We start from the raw sequence: 26483 nt of genomic DNA, 5'->3' as shown, positions 1-26483 counted from the left end.
ATGTTGACGACATTTTATGAAATTACATGTCTGGGATATACCTTAAGGTGGCTAAATTATAGTCACTACATTACATAGGATATAGGAATTAGGGAAAACGTAATGAGATTGGAATGTTTCTACATATATGGCCTTACTACAAAAACTTTAACGCCTGGTTTACAGTTGTCTAAAAATTTTGTGGCTGCAAAATGAACCATATGTCAACGTCATAATTTGTCATTTTTTTAGACAAGGCTTAAACTGACGTTTAAAAGTTTTTGTGGTAAGACGGATAAAGTTTAGAAACTGGCTGCACAACAATAAGTATTAGTGTCTATTACACTAAATATATTTATATATTTCATTATTTGACCCTAATACTTACTGCTTTATATATTTTATTTAAGCTGTTTTTGACAATATTGTTTCAACAATTTTAGTTTATTTAGTGTCCAGTTGGGTAATAAATTAAATGCACATTAAAAATACTGCTTATCTGTAAACAATACCTATATCTATTATATTTTTTGTCTGTAAGTGTTAAACACCGAAACTGCTGCGCAGAAAATAATCATAATCAATACAAATAAATAGAACTGTCAGTATTAATAAACAGAATCCACATACTTATGAATATCACTACATTACAATGTAAGTTTAATCGATAGATCGTTTTGTCCCTCTCGCTCGACACAATGACAGACAAGGACGGCACACAATCTAAATCGATACAAATCACGACGGATCGCACCAAAAACTAGGGATTATGAGTTTTTTTCTTTATAAGAATTTTAGTATACAATTAACTGTAGCTAGTAATGTCACAGAGAAAAGTGTTTGCGAACTGAATAAAAATAATAATAAAAAATATTACAAGCTTTAATTTAACTTTTTAGAAATTGTGTTTTTTTTTCCATCATTTTAGAACTTTTCTTATTGAAGAAATAATTTAACTTTAGACATTAAAAATATCTAGAATAATTTATGTATTAACTTGCCTAATCATATATTTTTAACCTGAAAAGTCATTTACATACTAAAATCCTTAGATATATTTATAAGTACAACAGTGTTAACATAACTAGGCTACTATTATTGTCTACCCTGCCTGTGCTAAGCTTGAAGATATATTTCTATACATTTCGGTGCAATCCATCGTTTTAATATTTTGTTCTTACCTATAGGAATGTTCTAAATAGGTGCTCTAAAGGAATGCAACAAAATGCAGTACTTTTGGTACCGGTAAATATACCTTCATTACGAAATAAAAATATCTTAAATGGACTATTTTTTCGAAAAAAGTTTGTTTGATATGCAAATCTAAGTAGTTGTTATGGAAAAATCTTTTTTATTTTTCTTTCGCAATTTAGGTGAAAAGAACTTTAGGTATAATATAATGCATTCACTTTTTCTTAAATTACTACAAACTAATGGACGTTTTTATATTAAACAAAAGACAAACACTGGGACACACTGATACGTGTCAAGAATATAAAATATGCTGTTCAGAAGAAATTGCTTTAATATTTGCCTCTATAATAGTTCTTTAAAGCGATTATTTTCGTATCATCATCTGCCTAGCCTTTTCCCAACTATGTTGGGACCGGTTGCAGCTGAGTACCAGTGTTTTACATGGAGCCAGTGCCTATCTGACCTCCTCAACCCAGGTACCCACCCAGGCAACCCAATACCCCTTGTTATTTTCATATATTTCCCAATATTAATTAATTGAATTAATAGGCCTTTCTTCCGAACAAGCTACATAAAATAAATAATAAATATTGTCATGAACAACTTGAGATTACTAATATTCCTTCATCATGATTAGGTATAACTTTAAATAAATAAATAAATTAAAACAATAAATCGCGATCCGATAGGAGTTTTCTATAAATTTTATATACATACATACCTATTTATATCACATTAGGAATTTATAAGATCCATTGTATAGTTTTTGTACTTTATGACTTAAGTACATTATAGTACCTTTTATAAATAGCGGTACTTCAAAAAATATTTTGAAAACTCATAGGGAAAGTTTTCAGGAAATATAATTATAACCTGAAATAAACCCGTATTTAAGCATTTTTGATTTTTTCTCTTTGAGACATTTTTATTTTTGATTTTGCAACATTCAACTGCCTACAGTTACAATTCAAAGATTCAATTTTGTGCCTTTAAAAATACAATTTCAGTTAATCAATTGTTATAAAACGTTATATGAAATTCCTTTCGTTAAGAATTACGGAGTGATTAATAAATTAGTTAAACTACAATTAACCTAAAAGCAAAAACAAAAAAACAACACAAAAGTTCTGAAAACCACCCAAAACATTGTGATATTATTTATCTAATTTAGTTAAAAATTAATTCTACAAGTTAGAGAGTTGTACTTAGTATTATTAAATAAAAACAATAAATAAAATAGAGAAACTACCGACTTGCAGTAAGCTAAGAAGAAAAAATAACAAGCATTTGTTTACTTATTAAATTAAAGTTTGTATATCACTGACTGTCAAATGTATAGGCATTATCTGTAGATTTAATATTTTCAAAAGAAGTCATAATCTGCCTAGCCTTTTCCCAACTGTGGGGTCAGCTTCCAGTCTAACCAGATGCAGCTGAGTATCTGTGTACTATATGGAGTGACTACCTATCTGACCTCCTCAACCCAGTTACCCGGGCAACCCAATACCCCTTGGTAAGACTGGGTTGTTTAACTTTCGAGTACCCGTAAAAAGCAATTTTAGTCAATTGAACATAAGTCAGTGATATACAAGTTTTAATAACACAATTAATATTAATTATTATCAGTATTTAAGTACTATTTCACTAGCATTAGCGGAATCTTTTTTCACTAATATTTCACTATGGTTACCCATTTTACAGCCAAAACTTACTAACACTAACATTTTTGATAAATCGTTTTGTAAGCAATGTTGCCAGTGTAATAAATAAAATGCAACATTGCAATTAATATTTTTAAGTACTAGTTAAGTAAATAATTTATTAATTGATCGAGGTGGAACTTTATATTATATATTATTTGTGGATAATCGAACTCAGAATTGCAATAAATGTGGCGAAAAGTAGAATTTTGTTCATTTAGGACAAATTTTCTCAAGATTTTGAACTACTTGTTCGGCTTATTAATGTGTACATAACTGGTACTAGAAATATCGGCCATGATACTTATTTTATTTACTGGTATCACCAAAAATGACATTTCAAAATGTGCGGATAACGTCAGTTCCATAAACCACCACATTTATTACTAACTTTACTGTTACTGTTACAGCCTTTTTATCGTCCCACTGCTGGGCTGCGGCCTCCTCTCACACGGAGAAGGATTGAGCATTAATCACCACGCTTGCTCAATGCGGGTTGGTGATTTCAGACTAACTTTACTTTCCAGCAACTATTTCACTGGTATGACATTCACAAACCGGCTTTACTTATGAATAAATCTGTAGTTACTAAAACTTCACTTGGTTTATCCACAAAAGGCAATGGTAAGTAATAAATAAGTAAATACATAATGTGCTAGATGTGTATGTTGTCTCACTTGTCTTCCATGGCGTTTTTGAGTTCCATGGCCAGTTTGTAGCCGAGCTCCGGCCGTCGATCACGGCCTTCCACCATTGCTAACACCTGGAATTTTGAAATTTTTTTTTTACTATTATTGTAAATGAGAATCTATCTGTCTGAATATTAATCTGTCTAGCCATTTCCTTACTATGCCTAGCCTTAACTATGTTGGAGTCGGCTTATTATGTTGAGGTGCCTACAACCAATTAGGGCTGGGTCCACCCCTACGGCAATGATTTGTAATGACAAAATGGCGAATTTTAGACTTTTGTATTGTACACTTGTGCACGTCAAAGCTGTCAAATCGTCAAATTCGGAATTTGGAAGAATCTCAGAAACGCCAAACTAATTCGATTACGTCATCAAGTTTGATGTAGCTGGCAGTTGTATAAGACAGGTGTAAAGGATCCTAAAGTCCTCAAAAAATGTCACTTATTTTAATGAATTCCAATATCAAAAATGTAAAAATTGGTGTACCTAATAAAGTATCTAAGTATACCTTGGACACCAATGGCTGATAAAAAGGTGAAGGAAAACATCTTAAGGAAACCTGGACTACATAGTCTGAAATCACCAACCCGCATTGAGCAAGCGTGGTGATTAATGCCCAATCCTCCTCAGTGTGAGAGGAGGCCGCAGCCCAGCAGTAGGACGATACAAAGGGGTAAGGTAACAGTAACAGTAAAGTACCATATTTATTTAATCAATTCAAGGGGACTGAAGATAGATGTGCGTTCACCATAAACAGTACCTACTTTCTTTAAAAAAATGCCCATGGAGTTTGCTGGTTCTTCTCTATGAGACCAACTTTTTAGAACCGTGCAACTAGTGTGACGTTTCATAAGAGATTGCAAAGGCCTGGGGCCCGATTCTGCTAAGTTAATAATGTCAAAATTGAATAGAAATTGAATCGCAATAGCAGTTTTAACCTTAGCGGGCATTCTGTTACTAATATAAGACCAATCGTATTCCAATGACATTCGATTGGTCTGCCATTTGGTCTATACGGTAGTCTGCTCTACAATCATATACGATGGCAATATGCCATCGTAAATAATTTGCAAACAATATGATTCATTATTAAATCACAGAAACGGATAAAATCTTTCGTTTAAAAAAATAGCGGAATGCCACATACACAGACTCAATTACGATTGAAGCGTTCAATCGTAATTGAGTCTTAATTGGATCTCAGTCGGATATGAATCGTATGTCGCTTAAGTAAAATTAGCAGAATCGAGCCCCTGTTTGAAATGAGACTGACTTTGAGTACATACCTCATCCGTGTTGACAATAACTCCATTATTATTGACGATGGTGGCCTTGGTCTTCTCAATGCCTGCCAGGTCTACTCCTCGGCTCGCGTCGTCTATCAGGATGGAGCGGTACCCGATAGCCAGGGCGTCCGCTATTGTGGCTCCTAGTGGGGGTAGAAATAAATATGTAATAATAAAAGTGAGTAAAAATCAACTTTAATAGTTGAATAGTCACAGAAAGTAACTTTTTGTGGATGGTTAAAATAAACAATTATTATTTGCGCTATGAATAGAATCTTTGTTAGTGTCAAATTTTTTCCAAGTAAGAAGATTGAGAAGTGTCATAAATGGTGTATCAGGCACTTTTTTAGTATCAGGACCGCTGCGATGTCTCCTCAGATTATTAGAAAACTCAACCGGTGGCTGCCGGACCAGTACCAGAACCAGAACTATGCTGACATTTATTTAAGGTACTAGCTTCCGCCCGCGGCTTCGCCCGCGTGGAGCTCGGTTATATCGCGTTTCCAAGAGAATTCTTCAAACTATCCTATGTTCTTTCTCAAGGTCAACTCTATCTCTGTACCAAATTTTGATAAAATCAGTTCAGTAAATTTGGATATTAGTACGAGTGCCAAAGTCACTGACCCACACAGACATCATAAGCCAGGCCACAGATGTAGATATCAGAAGCGCCTAGATGCCGCAGCTGGTTGCCCAGGCTGGTCTCCGTCAGCTTCTTGTTGTCCCAGAACACGGAGTACGAGTCCACCTCGGGGTTCGTGCCCTTGTACACCTTCACTGCGCCTTCCATTACCTGGAAATATACGGAGATGTTTTGATGCCTGGTCGGGTATGTTAAAAGATGAGACTGTAGGGACACATGTCAATCTGTATGGCAGAGTTCAAGGTAAGCAAAAACATGTGAGAGCGTGAGTGGCACGGACAGTTACTGCGCACTGGTCCGAGTGAACGGCTCTATCTGGGGGTTTACGCGAAATATATCCGGTATCCTAACACCGTGTTTATCTCAACCCCCTGCACCCCACGACTAGATGAGGCAGTGCCCAATTAGGGATCAACCCAACAACTGATCCCTAAAAGACTTAACCATCTTATACCCCGAAAAGGGGAATTCAGCTAATGGATCAAGATTTTGCATTTTCCTAGAAAGAATAAGTCTCAATTCCTAAATAATTCGTCAAAGAATATGAAGCACATTACTGGGTGACGACTTCCTACCTTCAGGTCTTTATGCAGTTCTGCGCCCCAGGTGTCCTGCACGCAATGGCGCGGCCACAGGCGCTGCTTCATGAGCGGCGGGCCCGCGAACACCACCGTGTCGTACGCTTGTGCTTTGTCTGCGGATACCTGAGGATAAGAGGAAGTTGCCGCTAGTTGCATATCTATCATTACCAAGGTTGACGGCTTCTGAATTGGTAAATATCTGCTGGAAACTCAGCAATTAATTTGAAAACATTATTTTGTGGCAAGTAATTTTAAGAAGAGTCCGGGTGGAGTTAGACGGAGAAATGGAACAATGGATCTTGGTTTTTATATGCACACTAAATTTTAAACTACAAAGGCAGTTCTACAAATATCGGAAAGGTAATCAATTACGGAATTTATGTAATTCGCGACAGTATCGATTGGCAGTGACGTGATGGCACAGAGCGATGCGACAAACACGCACGGATGAGCGCCTAGGGCTGATGTTGAGACAAAGGAACTAGGAGTTTGTAAAAATAGACTACAATAATAGTGTAGTTAACTGGTATACCATTATGCAGAAACTTATAGTAAAGGATCCTTCATGAAAACGAACACCCTGTTTTTAAATTAGTGGATTAATGAGGTGTAGACAGACAAATTTGAAGTTTGAAATAATATTTTTATCCAGAAAATATTGACTTTAGGATTATTTTAATCATTTTAAAGGTTCTGAAAATCAATTGTAATAATCGCAAATTGTGTTGAGACATCCCTCAAACTGAATCGAGGTCAAGTTCGAGTTATATTGGTAGTCCTTAAAAACTTTGTGCCATGAAACGTTTATTGACTATTTATGGGACTTACCCGAGGCACAATTTGCCACTCAAGAGGTTATTGTTTATCATTTGTGTTTTACAGTGAACTTGGTGTAAAAGGTTTGGACTTGTGGACCTTAGATTCTTATCATGAATGCGTAATTTGCAGGTCTAAGGTATCATGATCCATGGTAGGATTTTGAGACTTCGGCAAGCCACGGTAGCAGGCTTTTTGCATTAGAGGTAGAAATTGTTCTCTGAATACTTAGCTGCCTAGCGTACTTAGCCATGTTTGGCTCCATAACTTAAAAAAGCTACTAAAAGCTTAGCCTTTCAAGAACATAAAAAGATATTGCTTTTGCGATCCGTTTGGGGACTAAGAGACAGAAATATTGTCTATTTTCATAGTGGTGTAAAAGTGTAAATCATAAACAAATGTCCATTTTGAATTGCTAACAACAGCATTTAAGACCGTCTTACCTAAATGAAGTTCAATTATTCAATGTCATGCGGATTAAATTATTAACGATACGGTTCATTACCAATTAAATTCTTTATTAAACTATGCACGTAAGCAATAAAGACTAGATTAGATTGGTTAATTCTGACTCAAATCTGTGGTGAATGTGCAAATATTATATATTTAGAAAGATTAATTAATATATAAATAACTAGCTTTTGCCCGCAACTTCGTTCGCGTGGAATAGTGACTACCAGCAGTTTTTTGATTTGACCAATAGATGGCGCTATATGTCCGGAATATTTTTTTTTTGTAATAAAAACTATCCTATGTCCTTTCTCAAGTTTCAAACTATGTCTGTACCAAATTTCATACAAATCGGTTCAGTAGTTTAGGCGTGAAGAAAAGACAGACAGACAGAGTTACTTTCGCATTTATAATATTAGTTTGGATGCCAGGACACCTTTTCACACATCGTCGGTTAACCCCATGCTAAGTTATTAATTAACTTGTGTTATGGGTGCTAACACAACTGATAAACTACGCTATTTATAAATATATATTGTAACACCCAGACCACGGCCAAAAAGCATGCTCATCACATAAATGTCGACCGAACCGGGAATCGAACCCGGGACCTCAGGTTTGGCAGTCCGGCATGGTGACCATTGCGCCATCGATTGACTTTACATATTATATCTTCACTCTCATCGCCCGATGAGACGGTGATCGGACACGACCGGAGAGAGATAAGTCACAGGATCGACATTTGTGTGCTCTGTGGTGCATGGTCGTTTAACTTCCAGACTGCTTTTGAGAAAATTTTCTTAAAACTTACAAAGTTATAACACCTGAGAATCGAACCCGAGACAGATGTCGCATCCTGGAACTACTAGACCAGTGAGGCACAAAAGTCTTTTTCTACCCTTCACATAACGAAATAGAGAAAAGAAAGAAAATAGTCTAAAGTAGTAATGAAGTGTTACCGGACTCGAAGGATGCAGCTCCCTCATATGCACGTTATCGATGAAGGAGACGTGGTCGGGGGGGTGCCAGTCCAGCGAGTAGAATATCGCGTCGAACGGCACCGTGTCTAGGAGACGGTTGATCGGTTCTACTACCTGGAATATAATGGGAGAGGTTAGCTTAGGAGTAGAGCCTGATGTTTTGGCCTGATGCAGAGTACCTGATCGGGTATTACATGTTAATTACATAAGATCTTTATCTCACTTTAAACTTTACTTTATAGCACTGGTACTCAGCTACATCCGGTTAGACTGGAAGCCGACCCCAACATAGTTGGGAAAAAGGCTCGGAGGATGATCTTTATCTCACTTTTATATTTGTGTCATAATTCAGAACAAGTTACTTTTTACTAAATGATCATCAAAAAGATGTCTGAAAACGGAACTTTTATAAAAGAAAAAGGTTTTACGAAATGCTTAAATTGAATCTATCAGATATTCAGCTTTTATCAACAATTGATGTATAAATAAAATGAAGTGTCGATATATGTATAAAATACACTGCTATAAAGTAATTCTGCCAGAAGACCTTACTAACCTTACTGTCAAAACATTGGGCAAAAAAAATTTACTAAGTATCCATCATGATGAGATCACAGTCATGACCGATGAACTATAGCTTCTAAAACCGTCTATTATCCCATCAGAACTTAGAGCCTAATTTTTAGAAATTTCCATAACATTATCCAAGTCTTTATCCGAAACATACAATTTCAATACATGTTAGGTTCGTAGGCTTTTCGATAATGTCATGTAAATTCCTTACGGTACTCGGTACCACGGGGTTTAATGCCTTAATATATGTCTAGATAGACTGGAATATAGGCCGTAATAGTTCGGCATTGAAGGTATATAAATAGGAGCTTGTATGAAGATGTTTTAACGTCAAACTATAAAGTCTAGTTTGGTTTAAAGTACCAGTCTAGACCAAAGTTTCAAGTAGTCACGTTTGGTCTGGAAACCTCCAAATATTTTGAAAATGTGGGTCATATTTTACAGAGAATCCTTAAAATTTTCATAAACTTTCAGATTCAGTGTCCTTTGCTATATTAAAGTGAAATCAGAATGGCGAAAGTTGTGAAGATGTTTTTCAAAGATTAATAAGAACTTCAATTTGACTTCGCCAAATACTAAGAAACTTTAGGGTCACGAACTCAAGTCCTATCACAATGCAATAATAATAATACCAGATTAATCTTCAACGAAACCTTTTCATGACGTCAAACGACAAATCGTCGAAAAGCCCTCATGCAATGATACATGACGAAAATAACCTCTTTACCCCGAACCAGTAAATCAATTCAATGCTGGCGTGTCCCACCAAATACATAACCGCAGAAATACGAACAACTAGAATTAATGGCGGCAACATTCCCCCATTAATTTGGCAAATATTACGTACCTATAGACTACAGACTGACTTCTAATATGACCTCAAAAATAACAATGTTGCCATCATTCACCTTATGGTACCCATTGTCAGTACATCGGTACAACGGTTTGTGGTCACAAAAAGCAGGTTTTCTATAGAATTAACGAAATTAATCAAGGTACACAGAATAGATTAGTTTGAGGTGAAACCGGAAACCTTTTAATAGCGATTATCATCAAACACGGAAAGTTTTGCAACTAATTCGTAGATGGGTTCGGGAAGCCGCTCCTTGTGGCGTCATAATGTTTGCTGAAAGACTAAACAAACTACTTTGGCAATCGTTACCTTGTTGGATTAAGTGGTCGTAAACTGAACTTTAGATATTAACTACGTCATAGAATAAGTAGGCCCGATACGGTATAAAAAATGGAATAACCATTATTGTATATTAAGAAGTTAGGTCAGGGTTTCACGAAAATTGATAGACCTTAGGACTGCTTTGAACTAGCAAAATGCCTACGGATTATCCTACTAATATAAATTGCCTTAATAATGACATTACTTTAATAGAACAGAGAATAAATAATGAAAAGTTAAAAGAAGAAATAATGTGGTATTAGACTATGTATTGGCAAATGACAACCTTTTATAGTCTACGTCCTTCAGCTAAATCGCTGCAAAATTATATTAACTGAAGGTTTAAGTTTGCAATAATCGAATAATTCAATTATAATTAATCGATAAATCGAAGTATGCTTGCAAATCTTTTGAAATAATCAGAATAAAGTCATCAATTTTAAAATTTTCATCAATCATCAATGCACTGATTTCACATTTTCCAAAATAGTTACATCCCCATTTTTTATATCCGCAATTATATTTCAAAAAAGCATCATCCTCTGAGCCAGTCGGCTTCGGTCGGCTTCCAGTCTAACTGGATTCAGCTGAGTACCAGTGCTTTACAAGAAGCGACTGCCTATCTGACCTCCTCAACCCAGTTACCCATTTGGTTTGACTGGTGTCAGACTTACTGACTTCTGACTACCCGTAACGACTGCCAAAGATGTTTAATGACAGCCGGGACCTACAGTTTAACGTGCCATCCGAAACACAGTCATTGGTGTCTAAGATATACTTAGAAAGTACTTACAAACTTAGAAAAGTTGCATTGGTACTTGCCTGACCTGGGATTGAACCCGCGCCCTCATACTTGAGAGGTTGGTCCTTTACCCACTAGGCCACCACGACTTTTCTATATTTAAAAAAAGCAATGATCATAAAAACTTGCAAAGTATTTATTACTGTAATTCATCAACAAAAAAATAACTACCGCGTTTCTAAGCTGCATTCTTTAGCAAAGTTTTGTTATCTAATTACAATCTCATGACAAACTTAACACCTCGTAATGGATTTACTTAAGCGATGGAGCGAACCCATGAATTATTTATGTATTATCGCCGTGAAAAATTGCTATCTAACTAAAAAGTTTCAGTGTAGCTTTGTCATGAAAATCCTATTAAATAAAGGGAGTAAATAAGGAAGAACATAGAGTACCTACATTGGTAATATTTAAAGAAGAACACAAGAAGATCAAAGTAGTACATGATAACCGTAGTATCTAACATTTTAGGAATGAAGAAAAGGATTATTCATAAGTTCAGCAGTGGACGGCAATTGGCTGATATGATGATGATAAAATATAACACATAAGGACATAAGGTGTGCTATGAAGGTGCTCTCTATGTTCTAAACACTATGGCAAAGGATAGAGGGTACTCTTTATCCAAGAAAGTGAACTAATTCTCTCGGGACACAAGTGGAACCTTATAAACAGTTAGTTAAGAACCAATACCCAGATCCATAAATATAGGGCGCAATCTATAGCAGTGGCTGCCAAAAAACTTTCCTACAGCAAAACTTTAGCAATTAATCTAGTTATCTAGGTAACTAGTTCGTGCCTTTACTTTCAATTCTAAGTTTACTTCCTGCAGTGGCCTTGTCACAATGCAGAAACGTGCAGGCACCATGGGTATATTGATTTACTTAGACTTTTATTTTAGGATAGTTAGTTTTTTTGCCAGAAGTGTATTTGGCAGGCTGCCTATTGTCTATTTACTGCAGCCTTGACGGAATTGAAGGATAAAGGTAGCTATTACTTTTTTTTGTCGACAAGTTGGTTCCGTAACTTTTTTGCTTAGATTTTTAAATTGATTACATTGCCTATTCGTTTTCATATTAGTAGCACTGGCCTTTCCTAATTATTATGTTCTTTGAATACTGAAAAGGGAATCACAATAAATTCAATATAGGTACCTGGCATAAGTGTTAAAGATTTTATGACAAATCGAAGTCCATATAATCCCTTGGAGTAAATTAAAGCAGGCCATAAGATGACTTGCCCAAAATAGCCCCACAACCACGGTACATATTTATAAATTCATATGTATACCAACGCCCCCATAACCTAACCCCACAATTGCAAAGCATTCAACCATTTAACCCCCCAATAATGTAACTAACGTCACTCATAAACACACTACATTATTGCAAGTCAAAAAACCAATTTTCGAAAGCCAAATTTCAATGCTTAACCCTTTCAATGCGGCACTCGGTGCCTGGTACAATCGGCCCGGGCTGTAATTGCGATCTATCGCGATAGGTGTGAATTTCAAGCGGTTAAGAATTTACCTTTACAACATTATTTTTGGGCTTCTGTCTGGATTTTGACAGGCAATTTACTTTAGTGATGGAGTTTCTACAAACTTGAGAACTTGGGAGATTTTAATTGGTTTAAAGTTTTGAAGTTCTATTTTCAGACTGGTTTCGTTAAAACATGAATGAATGGTGAATGGTTTCCATGTATTATGTTTTTCCCCATATGTATGAGTATGTGGCACTCAAATTATAATGGCCTACAATCTGAAGTTGCAATAACTGTAGATATTTTTAGATAAAACTCAAGTGTCCCTTACCTGTGTCGTAAAGTTTATCTATGGAAACAGTTTTTTTTTGTTCCACGCACAGTCGATTATTTTTACAAATATAACACTAAATTGTGTCTTGACAGTTATTAACTGTTTAAATACTTCGCATTGGTAATCAGTTGGTTTATGTAAATACCTAACAGATCCAATCAAGCTCAACTTTAACATATTATTTAGTTTAATGTCAGTAATTATCTTGCCAAGTGGATTCTAAGACCGTACGATGGAATTTAGCACAGAAAACTTGAAGTACCCAGTTAACCGCGACTTGACTCGCGACTGTTTGTTTTGTCCATTGTTATATTTGTTTGTATTTGTGTGTGTTTGTTTTCTGCGTCATTTGTGTGTTAAATAAAATGGTTTTTCTTTCTTTCTTCTTTCTTTCTTCTTTGAACAAGATTTGCAATATCTTTTTTCCATAGTAAATCATGAAATGACTCCTCCCGCTGTGGGTTAGCAGCGGTGAGAGATATCAGACTTTTACTGTTTAAAACCCATCATGTTCCTTTGTAGGCCTTTTATGTACACGGGTCCCGGTAACTCTTTCGAACAATCCTGCAGCCCCGGCAGGCAGATTTGCAATTTCCTCAAGGCTTTATACCAAGTTTTGAGCATACGCGACCTGCAAACCCAATTACAAAATAGGCTGAAAACTTTAAAAAAATCAATACATGTTTCTATCTCCGTTATCTTCGTGCAAACTGTCTGGTTGGCAATAACTTGGTTGCAGACACGAGCCACTCCGTCATGCAACGAGTTACGACTTTATTCCGCTGAGCTGATAGGACTTCGGAAAGTGTTAAATTGCTGTTTTCACGCGATGTTTTTTGCTGATCGTGACGAAGATAAGGAAAGAGAGAATTGTGGTGTATGTGGATACAAATAGAAAAGTTAAAAGTTTTCCTCGATAATTTAAATAAGTTATAAATGCGAAAGCAGCTCTGTCAGTCGAGCTTTCACGCCAAAACTATTTCAATTTGGTACAGAGGCAGTCTAGAGCCTGGAAAAGGAGTGAAAGGACACAGGCTACTTTTTAGCTAGTTTCAGGATTTTCTCAAGACACCGCAGAGAACACTAAAATAAACTGTGTGTTTCACGGCCACAGTTCTTGCGCTGAAGTCTTTTTTTCTCCCAAACATTATAGCTTTTTATACAATATACTTTGTGTGTCATAGTTATATACCTACAATTCACATAATCTTTGCATAAATCATCAAGTAGGTATATACAAACAATGATGATTGCACAAAACTAATTAAGATAATCTTTCCGCAACATCTTTCAATGACTTTATTTCATGAAAACTCATACACTTACATATTTTTAACAGGAGAAATAACCAAGATAACTTTGTCGATAAACACAAACATTTTCCTAACACAACGGTTACATCATTTTCCTAGGAAAACTGTACGATTGGGGCACTCCCGCGCACACGTCATGTTACAATGACGTTGCGCATGAGTTGATTTGCTGAACATATTGTATTGTAATGGCCTAGTCATTTCAGTGGGTAGATAATGTATTATGTAAGTAAGTACTATGGATGATTTGTGATGTTTTTGTCTGGTTTGAAGGTTGCCAGACAAATTATTTATATGAAAGGTTAATTTTGGTGTTTATTTGGGCTGAATAACCATAGGTATTGAAATGTCTACATGTCTACACAATGAGAATAGTCCGAGAATAGAAAATCTACTATATTTGACATGGACATGTAGTATAAAGCCTGATTTAAACTTTAAACAAGTTTAGTAGTTTTATTACTTTGCAATAAGGATGAAAACATGTTTTGAAAAATCAAAAATTGTACAAGTTGTATCTATACCTATATTATAAAGGTAATAATTGCCAATAATGTAGGTATACAAAAACGATGTCCTCCTAGCCGATTATCGGCTACGACGGCTGTTCTCATGTAAGGAGATTAGCCAACTACGCAGGACATATTATAGTGCACGAGCATTTGCGCAGACACAGGTGCACTCACTATTCCTTAACTCTCATAGCCCGATGGGACGGTAATCCGACACGACCGGAGAGAGATCAGGCGCAGGACCGACATTTACGTGCTCTCCGATGCACGGGTGTATCAATCACCAGCTACCAGGCTCCGGGCTGCTTTGTGAAAGTCTTCTAAAACCCACAAGGCGATTTCGGCCCGACTCGGGAATCGAACCCGAGACCTCGTGCTTAGCAGCCACACTTGCGACAGCTAGACCAACGAGGCAGTTAAAATATGATAGTTAGTATAAGGATGTAAACAAGTTTTAAAAGGTCAAAAATTAACAAGTTGTAGGTATACTTATCCTAACTAATATTATAAATGTGAAAGTAACTCTGTCTGTCTGTCTGTCTGTCTGTCTGTCTTTTCTTCACGCCTAAACTACTGAACCGATTTGTGTGAAATTTGGTACAGACATAGTCTGGAACTTGAGAAAGGACATAGGATAGTTTTTATTAAAAAAAATATATAAAAATAAAAAATAAAATTTATTCCGGACATATACCGCCATCTATTGGTCAAACCAAAAATATGCAGGAAGTCACTATTCCACGCGAACGAAGTCGCGGGCAAAAGCTAGTATTATATAAAGGTTAGAAATTGTTTATTAAGGAAGGCAATAGTCTACTTTTTACACGGGAGTGCGGAGTAGTTTCCACGGGGCACGGGTGAAACCGCTGACGGGTGCTAGCTAGGTATAAAACGATGTTTATTTAAAGCTACTAAGTACTGCTATAAATATTTCAACTTTTATTCTCACGCCAGAACTTGCTAACTTAACATAAATAACGGAAAAACTAAATTTTATTCCATATCGCATGTTTTGAGGGAATTCATAAAAATATTTGGAAAAAATTTACCGTCTTGTTAGAGTATTATTTATTGAAAGTTTGGCTGGTTAGAGGTACAGTTAACTTTTGAATATTTTAATAAGTTGCAATATTGTAAAGGAATTCAAAAGAAAACATAATGGCGTTTGCGACATTCACTAGAGAATCCTTTTTTTTAACGTTCGAGTTTATATCTATGTCTTTATTTTCATTCAAACCACAACTAGCAAAAACTTCAGTACCTAACGTAACATATCCTTACGCAATCAGCTTTTAATAAAATTAAAACTTCCACACAAAAAAGCCTAGAGCATCAAAAACCTATAATTTAGAGTTCTCCATAGATATTGTATCGACCAAACAGCGGCCATTGATTAGCTACACACACATAGATACACATGTGTTTGTGTGTGTGCATACGTCACGACACGGCCCATTGGCCCTTAAGAACGATAGCTAATCAATGCGCCAAGAATCCATGGAGTTTGTATAACCATGGTAACTTGGGTTTCGTGATGGGAAATATTTTTTGTATATTGTCAAAAAAAAAACTCGCATTTGAAAGGGTTGTTTTTTGAAAATTTCAGCCCTTTGGAACTTTGAAAAATCAGCATCATAACACACTGGGAAATATCTACTAATATTACAAAACTGAAGAGTTGGTTTGCTTGCTTAAACGCGCTAATCACAGTAACTACTGGCGAGATATGAAAAAATATTTCAGTATTAGATAGCCCATTTATTTATTTCTCTATCGAGAAAGGCAGTAGTTCCGCGGGATGCGGGTGAACTCACTGGAAAAAGTAGTAATATCATTAAAGTTGACTAATAACCGAGAGGGAGACCAAGGAAACGCTGAGAGAAGACTTGGACAGCTTCCTCTCGGGCTGGCCACAAGCAGCGATGGATAGAGAAAAGTGGAAGGCTATGGGGGAGGCCTTTGCCCAGCACTGGGATAGCATAGGCTAATTAAAAAAAATGTCTAGTCAAGCTTTTATAGTAGTTAATTTCTATCTACCCACGAAAATCGTCATTGAATATACTCCCGTCAGTATAAAGCTCTGACGTAATCACATATTTTCAATTTTGAACTTTGACTCACTTTCCTCTGAAAAAGAATTCATGACGACAATAGCTATAAATAGCGGCGCGTGAGTCAAATGTATGTAATCAGAGATAATTGAAAGTGCATACAGGTAGAGATTAGATTTCAGGTGGGGTAAGTGGATTTTCAGGGCTTTTCGTGTGAGTTTCGTTTAATTTAATTAGGAAGACTAGCTTGTAATTTTTTGTAACTTTCGACTGCTTGCAACTTGCAATGTTTTGTTTCCCTATACTTAGGTGAAAGTCTACTTATTTCAACTATTTGTTATTTTCATGAAAAAGTTGATCATTCCAGTGAATTATCTATTTCCTTTTTGAAATCATTAAAAAGTAATGAAAAAGACTGTTCTGTAGAATATCAAGAAATATAATAAAAAATATCATAGAGCTGTTAGCAGAAAGTCGCATTCAAAAATTGCAGTAAATAGAATTCCCAACCTTCAATACAGGCAATTTTAGGATTACAGTTTAGATGAGGAAGCAAAGCCGAGCATTGGTAGCTAATATAATGATAATTTATACAAAGTTGAGTACAACCTGCCATATCTTGGCTGAGGATCACAACACACGGCGTATCGGGGGCGTATCGATGCCATCGACAGCCGTCAAATGATAACATCGCCCTGTGAAAACTTACTCTCCAAAATAACGTATTATAAGATATATACCTATGTTATTTTGGTTCTATTTATATAAGGGTGTTTAGACCGAGATAATATTGAATTAAAGTTAGAGCAAGATAACTCATTTCCTATCAAATAATTTTAATGTAAACATACGCAAAGTTTTTTTCTTTCATCCTCTGCCTACCCTATTCACAACTACGTTCGGGTCTGTTTCTCCCTTCACCTGTTTTATATGGAGCAAATACCTGACCTTCTCAACTCAAGTCGGGCAACCCAATACTCCTTACTAGGACTGGTTATCAGGCTTTCTGGCCTCTAATTACCCGGAACGACTGCCAAAAATGTTCAAATGGCAGCAGGGTACTAACAACTTAACGTGCCTTCCGAAGCACGGAGCACTTTCAACCTCTATAAATAGACGGGCATTTTATATAATCGACAAGAACTTTAAATAAAGTATGACGTAAAATTTTGCCCAGCGGGGATGACTGCGCAAGATGGTTAAATTATTTAGAACATATTATTTCACAACATTACTTAAGACCATTTTTCCGTCATATAAAGGCCTCTGGATATATTATTTGCGCGTACAAACGCAAGAGACATTCGTGCTTACCCACCATTTTGATAGCATTAGCATACGGCGTATTTGCTTATCGAAAACAAATCGTGACGTATTGGTTTGGTTCGGAAAAATTACGGAAACTAAATATCTATGTAACTGTAGGGAAGTTTATATACACAGGACTTTTCACTCGACTTGGTAGGGGTTAGATTTTAGTGTGTTGGGTTAGGTTAGGTACCTACCTATGCTCGAGATAAGGCTATTGAAATACCTAAGTTTAATCTATATGAGTCTAATGGTAGTCAGTTAGCCAAAGTTTAATGTTTAGTGTCTAAATTCCTGTTACAGCCTATTTATGTCCCACTGCTGGGCTGCGGCCTCCTCTCACGTGGAGAAGGATTAAGCATTAATCACCACGCTTGCTCAATGCGGGTTGGTGATTTCAGACTATATAGTCCAGGTTTCCTCAAGATGTTTTCCTTCACCTTTTTATCAGCCATTGGTGTCCAAGATATACTTAGAAAGTACATACAAACTTAGAAAAGTTGCATTGGTACTTGCCTGACCTGGAATCGAACCCACACCCTTATACTCGAGAGGTTGGTTCTTTACCCACTAGGCCACGACGACGGGGGGGGGGGGGGGGTCTAAATTTCTAGAAAAAATATGTTTGCAGGTGTTTTTTCTTTTTTCTTTATGAAAGAGACCACAGGCAGTTTAGAATCAACTCGAAAATGCGAAGATTTCTCTCACGACGCAGGAAAAACGGGGACAAAGAACTATTGTAGTGAACATTATTTACGTAAAAAAGAAAGGCTCTATTACCACAGGGTTAAAATCTGAACACTCATTTTCGTCAGAAGGCGTGGCACCAACCGACCTACATACTCACCCAGCTTGTTTTGAAAACAATAGCTCGTGCCAATGTTGACTAATCAATCAATTAACGAGATAAGGCCGATTACCGTGTATTGTAGTATTCCTAGTTTACATACGAAGATAAGATAAACGCTTTACATTGTCGGATTTATTAATAAAGATTTACGCAATGCCCATAGATAAAATGATGATTTTTTTGAAATGTCATTATAGATTGTACGTCCGATTGCTAATAATCTTGAAGGCATTTTAAACGCGAATTATTTGTTGATTTGCCTATTTTTTGTCTGTCATTACAACCAACAATTATTTTTGCATATTACAGACCTGAATAAGGTAAAGAGCCTATACAATCGGTTGAAATGTTAACTGTGTTTTCGTTGTTAGGAGACCGCGTCTTGATCGGCCTTAAAAAGTGCTTTCCCCACAGGACTCAGAGAAAACCGAATTAATACGAATAAAACCGGAGAAAATAGTCACAAGTAGTATATGTAAGAATACCTAAGGGTTCAGTAGGTTTTAAGTTAGATTATGAAAGGTCTTCTGGTGAATTCCCGACTAGAAAAAAAACGAGCGTATAGTAAGAGGCTTACCTCACTACCATCTTGTTGGGCGTTACACTTGCTGATGTTGAGTGTTCCGGAGATGAAGTCATTCTGAACGTCCACTATGAGGAACACTGACACTGGACGCACGATCTGAACAAAATAATACATGATTAAAATTTAAGAAATACCATATTTTCCTTTAGATAATTACATTTACTTAGATATCGAAAAGATCCACATTTTGCCGCTTAACTGAGTTTTTGTTTCCCTAAAAATCCTCCTCAACGTGTGCAATTTTACATGCATTTAAATTATGTTTACAGCTTTCCTTTCATTCTCCACCTATATAGAGGTAATTTGACACTGCGATCACAAGCAGAAGAGTTTGCTTGGTAAAATCCAAAAAAACTAGTGATCTGATTTGAAAATTTATTTCAGTGTAAGTTAGCCCATTTATCGAGGAACGCTGGGGGCTGCTTTTTCCACGAAGTATTCCAATACTTATAAAACCGCTGGGGAAAGCTATTTAACAAAATTTCGACAGTACCAAATAACTCACCACTTTAATCCAATGATTCCAGCAGAAGGTAAACTCCTCCTTATCAATGAAGCCATCTCCATTCTTATCGAAGACCTGGAAGATGTGACGAGCGCGTTCCTCCGACAGCGGGTAAATATGACCCTTGTCGTTGCGGAATAGCGCCTTGCAGATCACACGGAACTCGTCTAGGCTTAGCTTGCCATCCCTAGGGAGAAAAGGACCTTAGTGGAACGGGAATAAGGTTTGTTTTAGCATGACTTGTGAATCTAGAGGAATTTGACCAGGCTTAGTTTGCCATCCCTAGGGAGAAAGGTTCTTAAAATAATGGGAATAACGTTTGTTTTTGCATAAATTGGAAATCTAGAGGAATTGGTCAGGGTTAGCTTGCCATCCCTTGCCATCCCCAGGAGAGAATTTACTTTTAATACTTGAGCCTAGGGTCTGCTGCCGGGGCTGCGGGATTGGTCGAAAGAGTTACCGCGACCCTGGTATATAAGGGCTTAAGAAGGAACATGCTGGGATTTAGTCAGTAAGTTTGACACTCCCTCACGCTGCACCCACAGCGGGAGTGTCATTTAATGACATCCAAAAAAAGAAAAATAGACAAGGGCCTGCTCTAACTTAGCGATAGATCGATATTAGATTAGATCTTTTATCAGCATTCGATCACGATATTTTGGTTGCAACACATTTAAAACATTTATTGTGCGCTTCGGAAATTTGTTGAAACTTTGTTTCGTTTTTCATCCCCTTTTTTTTTCGAGTTATACCTATCGAACCATGTAAGAGCTATTTAACTGGCTGTTAGTTCGCAAAAAACAACATCAACAGAAAAAGGACTATCCCCGAAAAATAATATACTAATCTTACGATGCGACGTAAACATGGGTGCGTCCATTAAAGTAAGTCAAAGAGTGAGCGTAAAATACTTAAATACCGTAAGTGAAGCAATTAAAATTAACAACAATAATAGATAACAAGTTCACGAAGATGTTTCGTATGTAAAACTTATCGATACATTGTTATCCAATGTGTAGTGTTATTGTTTAAGATCAACTGCACTGTTTGACACTGATTAAAATAATTCGCGCATTTATTTAATGTGGTTAACAGATGGTAATCATCATATAAGGATGATTTTAGGATTATTTTTTGAATTTATTAATAGCTTTATGTAGGTATGGATTTTTCTGTATATTGTATGCTTAGAAAAATTAAACCATGTCTTGAAAATTTTCAGGTATTGGTATTGTACCAGCCAATTTTATAAGTATGTAAAAAGCTTGAAATCATTTGTTATTCTCTAGAACTGATGTTTTCGTTTCTGATATTGTATGCTGTACTGCTGGGCATTCATAAGCTAAAACCTTAAAAAAGGTTAAATTAATAGAATGAAATAAGTGATTTGTTCACATCCAGCTTAACAAATGTTTCAGCTCAAATTATATTTTTCTTAACTAAAGTGAATGAAAGATGATGCACATCAACTTTTAACATATTGTATTGTTAGTACTTGCTTAGTTTCCTCAATATGTAAATCAAATATTGACCAGCATACCATTTTTTATTTAATTCTTACGAATGAATATGCAGAGTTGAGTTGTATTGCGAAAAAAGGTTTTTAGTTTGAAACCCCTTATCTAGCCTTTTTTAAGACACATAAATTAAATAGTAGAAAGTAGGTGATAATTGTAGGCACAAGTGTTACACATTAACACCATATTATTATTTCCTTCCTGAGTAAACAAATTAAAATATCTATCAATGAATTAATGAGTACTACTTTACATTTACTCACAAACAAAACATAGGTTGGAAGTTGGTAATTTGCATCCCAGATATATTATTCATGTCCGTAATAAAATTCATTAAATTATAACACTTATGTTAATTTTCAAAGTAGTGTTTAGAATTTTATATTTATTTTGAAATTGAAATTTATGTAAAGTGTTTAACATTTGTCCAATACAATATTTTTCATAAATTTAAATTTTATGATAGTCTGCACAGTAGTGACCCAATGAGCACTTCCATTCATAAATCAGAGCTATCAAGTTTACTACAGTGACAGAAAGCTACAAATATAGTGCATACTTTCACTGATAAAAATAAGTTAAAGTTTTCTTTCTCTGTTCAATAAAAACTCAGTGCAAATTCATGAATTAAATGACACAGCAACTTGGGTATTTGGCTGATTTTTAGAAGTAGTTTTCGATGAAGTTTTCCTGCAACTACATATGAAAACTTGAATAAAAACATACCCATCTTTATCAAATGTTTCATAGCAGGCGTCCATGTCGCTCCAGTCGAACTCGTCTACTGGTGTTCCGTTGCTAGCCTCCATCGGTGGTTGGATCGAACTGAGCCGCCAGCCCTCGCGGCGACCGCTTATAAGCACGTCCAGCATGACTACCAAACTCTGCGTAACCTTTCCTGACCTATAACGTAAACAACACTTAGTAACGCAAATAATAACACAAAACTAACCCTAAACAACACGTTTTTTAATAACTTAGAAGCTCACTTACCTCAAAAGTATATCTAATGCAGTTTTGATTGACGTTTTTCCTTGAAATTATTATGAAATCATTTCTGAATCAAATAACTCGCCAGTTCGCAGTGCTCGAAGAAGTCTTTCGAGAAATGTCAATGTCACAAGTGTCTCGCTGACAAATTCATCACTGTTACGTTTTGTTACACATTTTAAATTAAATGAGTGAGTAAACGAGAGACTGGTTTTCGACCCTAATGTTGTAATTTTATCATAGTTTTGTTTTAATCTTATCTCCGAATAGACAACGAACTGTATTTCGCATATAATTGATTTTGTTCGCGAGAAAACCTTCCTACAAAGTCTGGGCCCTAATACTTTTTACTCTGTGACCGCAGATTATAAAATTTTCGTAGCGCGCGAGCGTCATCGGAAAAAAATAATTCTAGCACGTCTTGCCTTGCAAAATATTTTGTGGGTACTGGGTACTATCAAATTACCCTGAGTTTTCAAATTGTTTTGGTTCATGTGACCCGTAATGGAGATTGTAGTTCATTAGTGCTAAATAACGTTTGAATTTGTGCGTCTTGATATTGTATTTGTTTTGCTGTGTCGCGTGCGATTTGACAAAATGGTAATAGAGAAAGTGCATGGTCTTCATGCGACGGGGATGAGCCTCAACGATAGGTTCTCGATGCTGGCGAGCGTAGCACCGGTCCGTGTTGCTGGCCAGCGGAAAAGACGTGCCTCATTAAACTCATTGATCAGCCAGAATTATAACTATAGCAACCGGTTGATCGAGCAGGTCGCTCGCCGGTTAGAGCTCCAGGCCAAACGGGTATGTGCAAGTAACAATGTTATTTTGGAATTGCTTCACATCAGTTCTTGATTGCTGATAGTAACCTTGCGAGGAACCTTTCGAGAACATGGTGTGATGTTTGTAGAAATTTTTCTGTTTTAACCTTGAAAAAGTTGACATTATTGTACAAGCAAAAGGCATTTCAACCTGTTCTATATAAAACAAATTAATTTAAAATACCATGCTGTACATGAATTCACTTACAAAATACTAATTTAATAGTTTCCCAATGTTTAACATGATGCTTAATGGCAACTTATTGGATTTTCAGCAAGCTATGAGGCAGCGGCTAGGTTTCCAACAGTCAGGTCTGCGTCGGTTTGGCAGTGAGAGCAGCTTGGCGGGGCTGCGTAGGTCCAACAGTTTCGGTAACCTCAGCCAGCAGAGTGTGAAGAACAGAGTCGCTTGGAGGCAGTCTAACAATAATCTCAGGTTGGTTACATGAAGATGCTGTAATTACTAATTATAGTGATAGACAGTAGTTTGAGTAGGTAATGTAATATAGATTGGATCATGTGAAAGATGTTTTAGTCATAGTAATCAAGTAAATTAAAATTTACTTATGAATCATTGTTGTCTGCATCCACCTTTACATTTTTTGCATGCATGCCATGACTTCTTCTGTCTTTTAGAATAATTATGGGTCTCTTCATATTTGACGAAAAATGAGTCCAGCAATAGTATGTAATTACCTACAATCTGAATGGTTGAAGGTTTTATTTATGGTATATTTATTGTTTCCAACTATGACATCAATAAGATTATAGAAAACCTACTCCAAAAGCCTGGTATACTGTACTGACATGATATTTCTGAATTCCACAGCAGAGCAGGATCATTCAATAACTTGACGAAGCTAGCGTGGAGTGGTCGCAGTCTGCGCGGGTTTCGCAAGCGAGGTGGTGGTCAGCGTATGGTACCTGGAAGGCTCAGGTAATACAATAACATCATTTAAGTATCGTTTTCTTATCTATATATTATTATGCTAGGGAACTTTCCAACCCCATTTTTTTGGAACAAGTACTGAAGTACATATTTGTTTCAATTTTTGATTGCTCTAAATAGGGTATTATTAAACTTGAAAGCTATCATCAAATATGTTGTGTCAGGGGTTTCCAATTTCTAGTTACATTCTATTCATGCATACAAATTCCTGTAGAAAATCTAGTATGTTTGCATTAAACAAAATACATACCCTGTTCACAGTTGACAATATAATTTCAATCAGCTTGCCATAAGAAAATCTGAATCTAATCAAAGTTAATACATTTGTGCAAAACTGACTGTGTTTAGTCAGTCTTGCAAGTGCTTGTTGCATGCTTGTTTATTTTGCAAGTAACCGGCATACTTTATCCCTTACGCTCTTCTTGCGGTGTCATATAGATATATAGTGTTTATAAGTTGAAGTTGTTTAAAAAATTCTTAAACATTTCCAGGACCAATCGCCAAGCACAGCAACGAAACGGCTTGCAACAACGGCGCGGGGTGCAACGGCGTGGAGTGCAACGCCGGGGCACGCAACAGCGCCGCGGCCAGCAACGCCGGGGGGTGCAGCGCAACAACCAGCAACAGCAACAGAGCAACGGCCAGCAACAGCCGGGGCAGCGGCCGCAGGTTGCGCGTAGGGGAGGCGCTAGGGGCAGGGGAAGAGGTAAGTAGTTAAAAAATTATGATGTCTGGTGTACTTTGCGAAAATTCATTGGCATAAAATCAGTCAGGACACAATGTTTCGCCCCTTCGCTCAACATCTTCAGGAGATGTTGACTTGTACCTCAACCTCTGCTGCGAATGAACTACTATTTAATGTAACTTTGTTCCTCTGAAATTGCATGGCTGCAAGCGAGGTTACAACTATCAATGTGTACATATAAATAAAATCATATAGCCTCTCGTAAAATTAAGTAGTTTAGCACATATCTAATACATCTTTCACAATTCCATCTTTCAAATCATTCCAGGTGGTATGACCCGCAGCCAATCTCAGCCCCGTCTCCTCTCCAAAGAGGAGCTGGATGCCCAACTGGACCAGTACATGTCCTCAACAAAGGCAGCTCTTGACAAAGAGTTAGATAACTACATGAAAAATGCCATGGACCTCGAATGATGTGATCTTAGTGCCGTTAATAGTGATTTTTAAGTGACTGTTGATTCTCAAAAAACTTCTGCTTTGCCGAGAGTCATTAAAAAGCAATTATTAAATAAAAAGATTAAGCGAAAGGACTTCCAATTTTAGTTTTTCATTTATTTTTTTTCAAATTTTATGGTTAAGACGAACCAAAACTGTAATCATAGTCTTGTTTGTAATTAAGAATAGTTTAAGTTAGTTTTAATTCATGATCAATTTTTTTTTTGGTTTTTCTAGTTTCTGCTGCATAATATGTTGTGTTTCGGTTAAGCTTCTGATCTAAGGAGCACTTCAAATTTAATTTTCATGAAGGGATATATGTAATTGTAAAGTTAAATGCTAGATTTAGTACAAATAAATAAGTTAGTGGCATCTAAATAGCTATTTCCTGCGCAGTTGGCTGTTCCCCTTGTATCAGAACCCCACCAGAAGTCTAAAAGATATTATTTCTAGCATCAAATGGAATTCAAACTGAATCCTCAACTTTGCTGGCTTTAAGCTTTTGAACAAAATCTTGTAATTATAACCAGGAAAAAAATATTAAATGCATATAACTACAGAAAGCTACCAAGTGGCTGAAGTAATATCTATGTTGCGCTTCTATATTTAATTCGTACAACGGAGAAGGCATGTGGAATAAAAAAGTAGTTGGTCCATGGTTTAGATAACCCTAAAATACTAGACACGTATTTTTTCTTTTCTTTCACAAATAAATAACGAAGAAAAGCAACACGTTTGGATTTTGTGTTACGTCATTTCTAGGTACAAATTTTACGTAGATGAGATGTTACCAGCCCCCACTCCCATATCTTAGATTTTTTTTACTTATCACAAAGACGGACTAATTACCGGGACTTTCAGTGTTAAAAAAACACTTTCCTTAGCATTTAATATGCCTTTGTTTGCTTTGCTTAACGGAATAGCTTTTCAATTGTTATAAACATTAATTGGTCGTGACAAAACAAACAATTGTTGCTTCTCAATCAATATTGTGAAAACCCAAAATTGACAGGGTTTTATCTTGACTGTTATTATCGAGAAATAATCTGATTAGTTACCTCTTACTTATTACATTTTGTGTTTGTAAATATCTAAGATGACTTAGTACCTACATAAAATTTATACAAAATTGAAAATTGCGTTTTTATTGTTACCCTTATAATAGTCAATTTTGGGAAGCCAGAACTAACGTATTTTCAATAAATGTAAAAATTTG

General features: G+C 36.2%; 2 protein-coding genes across 2 annotated transcripts; one reads left to right on the top strand and one right to left on the bottom strand.

Annotated features, from left to right (window-relative positions):
- Positions 1-1441: 1441 nt before the first annotated feature.
- Positions 1442-22566, bottom strand: LOC124640575. Its single transcript, XM_047178395.1, has 10 exons — positions 22321-22566; positions 22054-22230; positions 19811-19997; positions 19297-19401; positions 8300-8434; positions 6069-6197; positions 5475-5643; positions 4851-4993; positions 3551-3636; positions 1442-2716 (listed from the first exon to the last, which is right to left on the bottom strand). Exons 2-10 carry the CDS (start codon positions 22197-22199, stop codon positions 2635-2637), a joined length of 1182 nt encoding a protein of 393 aa, XP_047034351.1. The 5' UTR covers positions 22200-22230; positions 22321-22566; the 3' UTR covers positions 1442-2634.
- Positions 22567-22692: 126 nt separating this feature from the next.
- LOC124640576 (chromatin target of PRMT1 protein-like) lies at positions 22693-26403 on the top strand. The gene is made up of 5 exons (XM_047178396.1): positions 22693-23121; positions 23414-23574; positions 23968-24075; positions 24579-24793; positions 25101-26403. The coding sequence occupies exons 1-5, from the start codon at positions 22915-22917 to the stop codon at positions 25244-25246; spliced, it is 837 nt and encodes a 278-aa protein (XP_047034352.1). The 5' UTR covers positions 22693-22914; the 3' UTR covers positions 25247-26403.
- The last annotated feature ends 80 nt before the right edge of the window (positions 26404-26483 follow it).

This window comes from Helicoverpa zea, chromosome 21 (assembly GCF_022581195.2).
Source record: "Helicoverpa zea isolate HzStark_Cry1AcR chromosome 21, ilHelZeax1.1, whole genome shotgun sequence".
NCBI classification, from domain to species: Eukaryota; Metazoa; Arthropoda; class Insecta; order Lepidoptera; family Noctuidae; genus Helicoverpa; species Helicoverpa zea.
The sequence above is the reverse complement of the archived record's forward strand: the minus strand, read 5'-3'. Positions and strand labels throughout refer to the sequence as shown.

Bases quoted from the DNA above. Each gene is read 5' to 3' on its own strand.
- LOC124640575 (XM_047178395.1), bottom strand. From the start codon at position 22,199: ATGCTGGACGTGCTTATAAGCGGTCGCCGCGAGGGCTGGCGGCTCAGT. The intron at 4,994-5,474 runs GTCAGTGACTTT...TACCCCCACTAG, and splicing joins GGCTTATGATGTCTGTGTGG to GAGCCACAATAGCGGACGCC. The intron at 3,637-4,850 runs GTATGTACTCAA...TCAAAATTCCAG, and splicing joins TTATTGTCAACACGGATGAG to GTGTTAGCAATGGTGGAAGG.
- LOC124640576 (XM_047178396.1), top strand. From the start codon at position 22,915: ATGGTAATAGAGAAAGTGCATGGTCTTCATGCGACGGGGATGAGCCTC. The intron at 23,575-23,967 runs GTTGGTTACATG...TGAATTCCACAG, and splicing joins CAGTCTAACAATAATCTCAG to CAGAGCAGGATCATTCAATA. The intron at 24,794-25,100 runs GTAAGTAGTTAA...AAATCATTCCAG, and splicing joins CGCTAGGGGCAGGGGAAGAG to GTGGTATGACCCGCAGCCAA.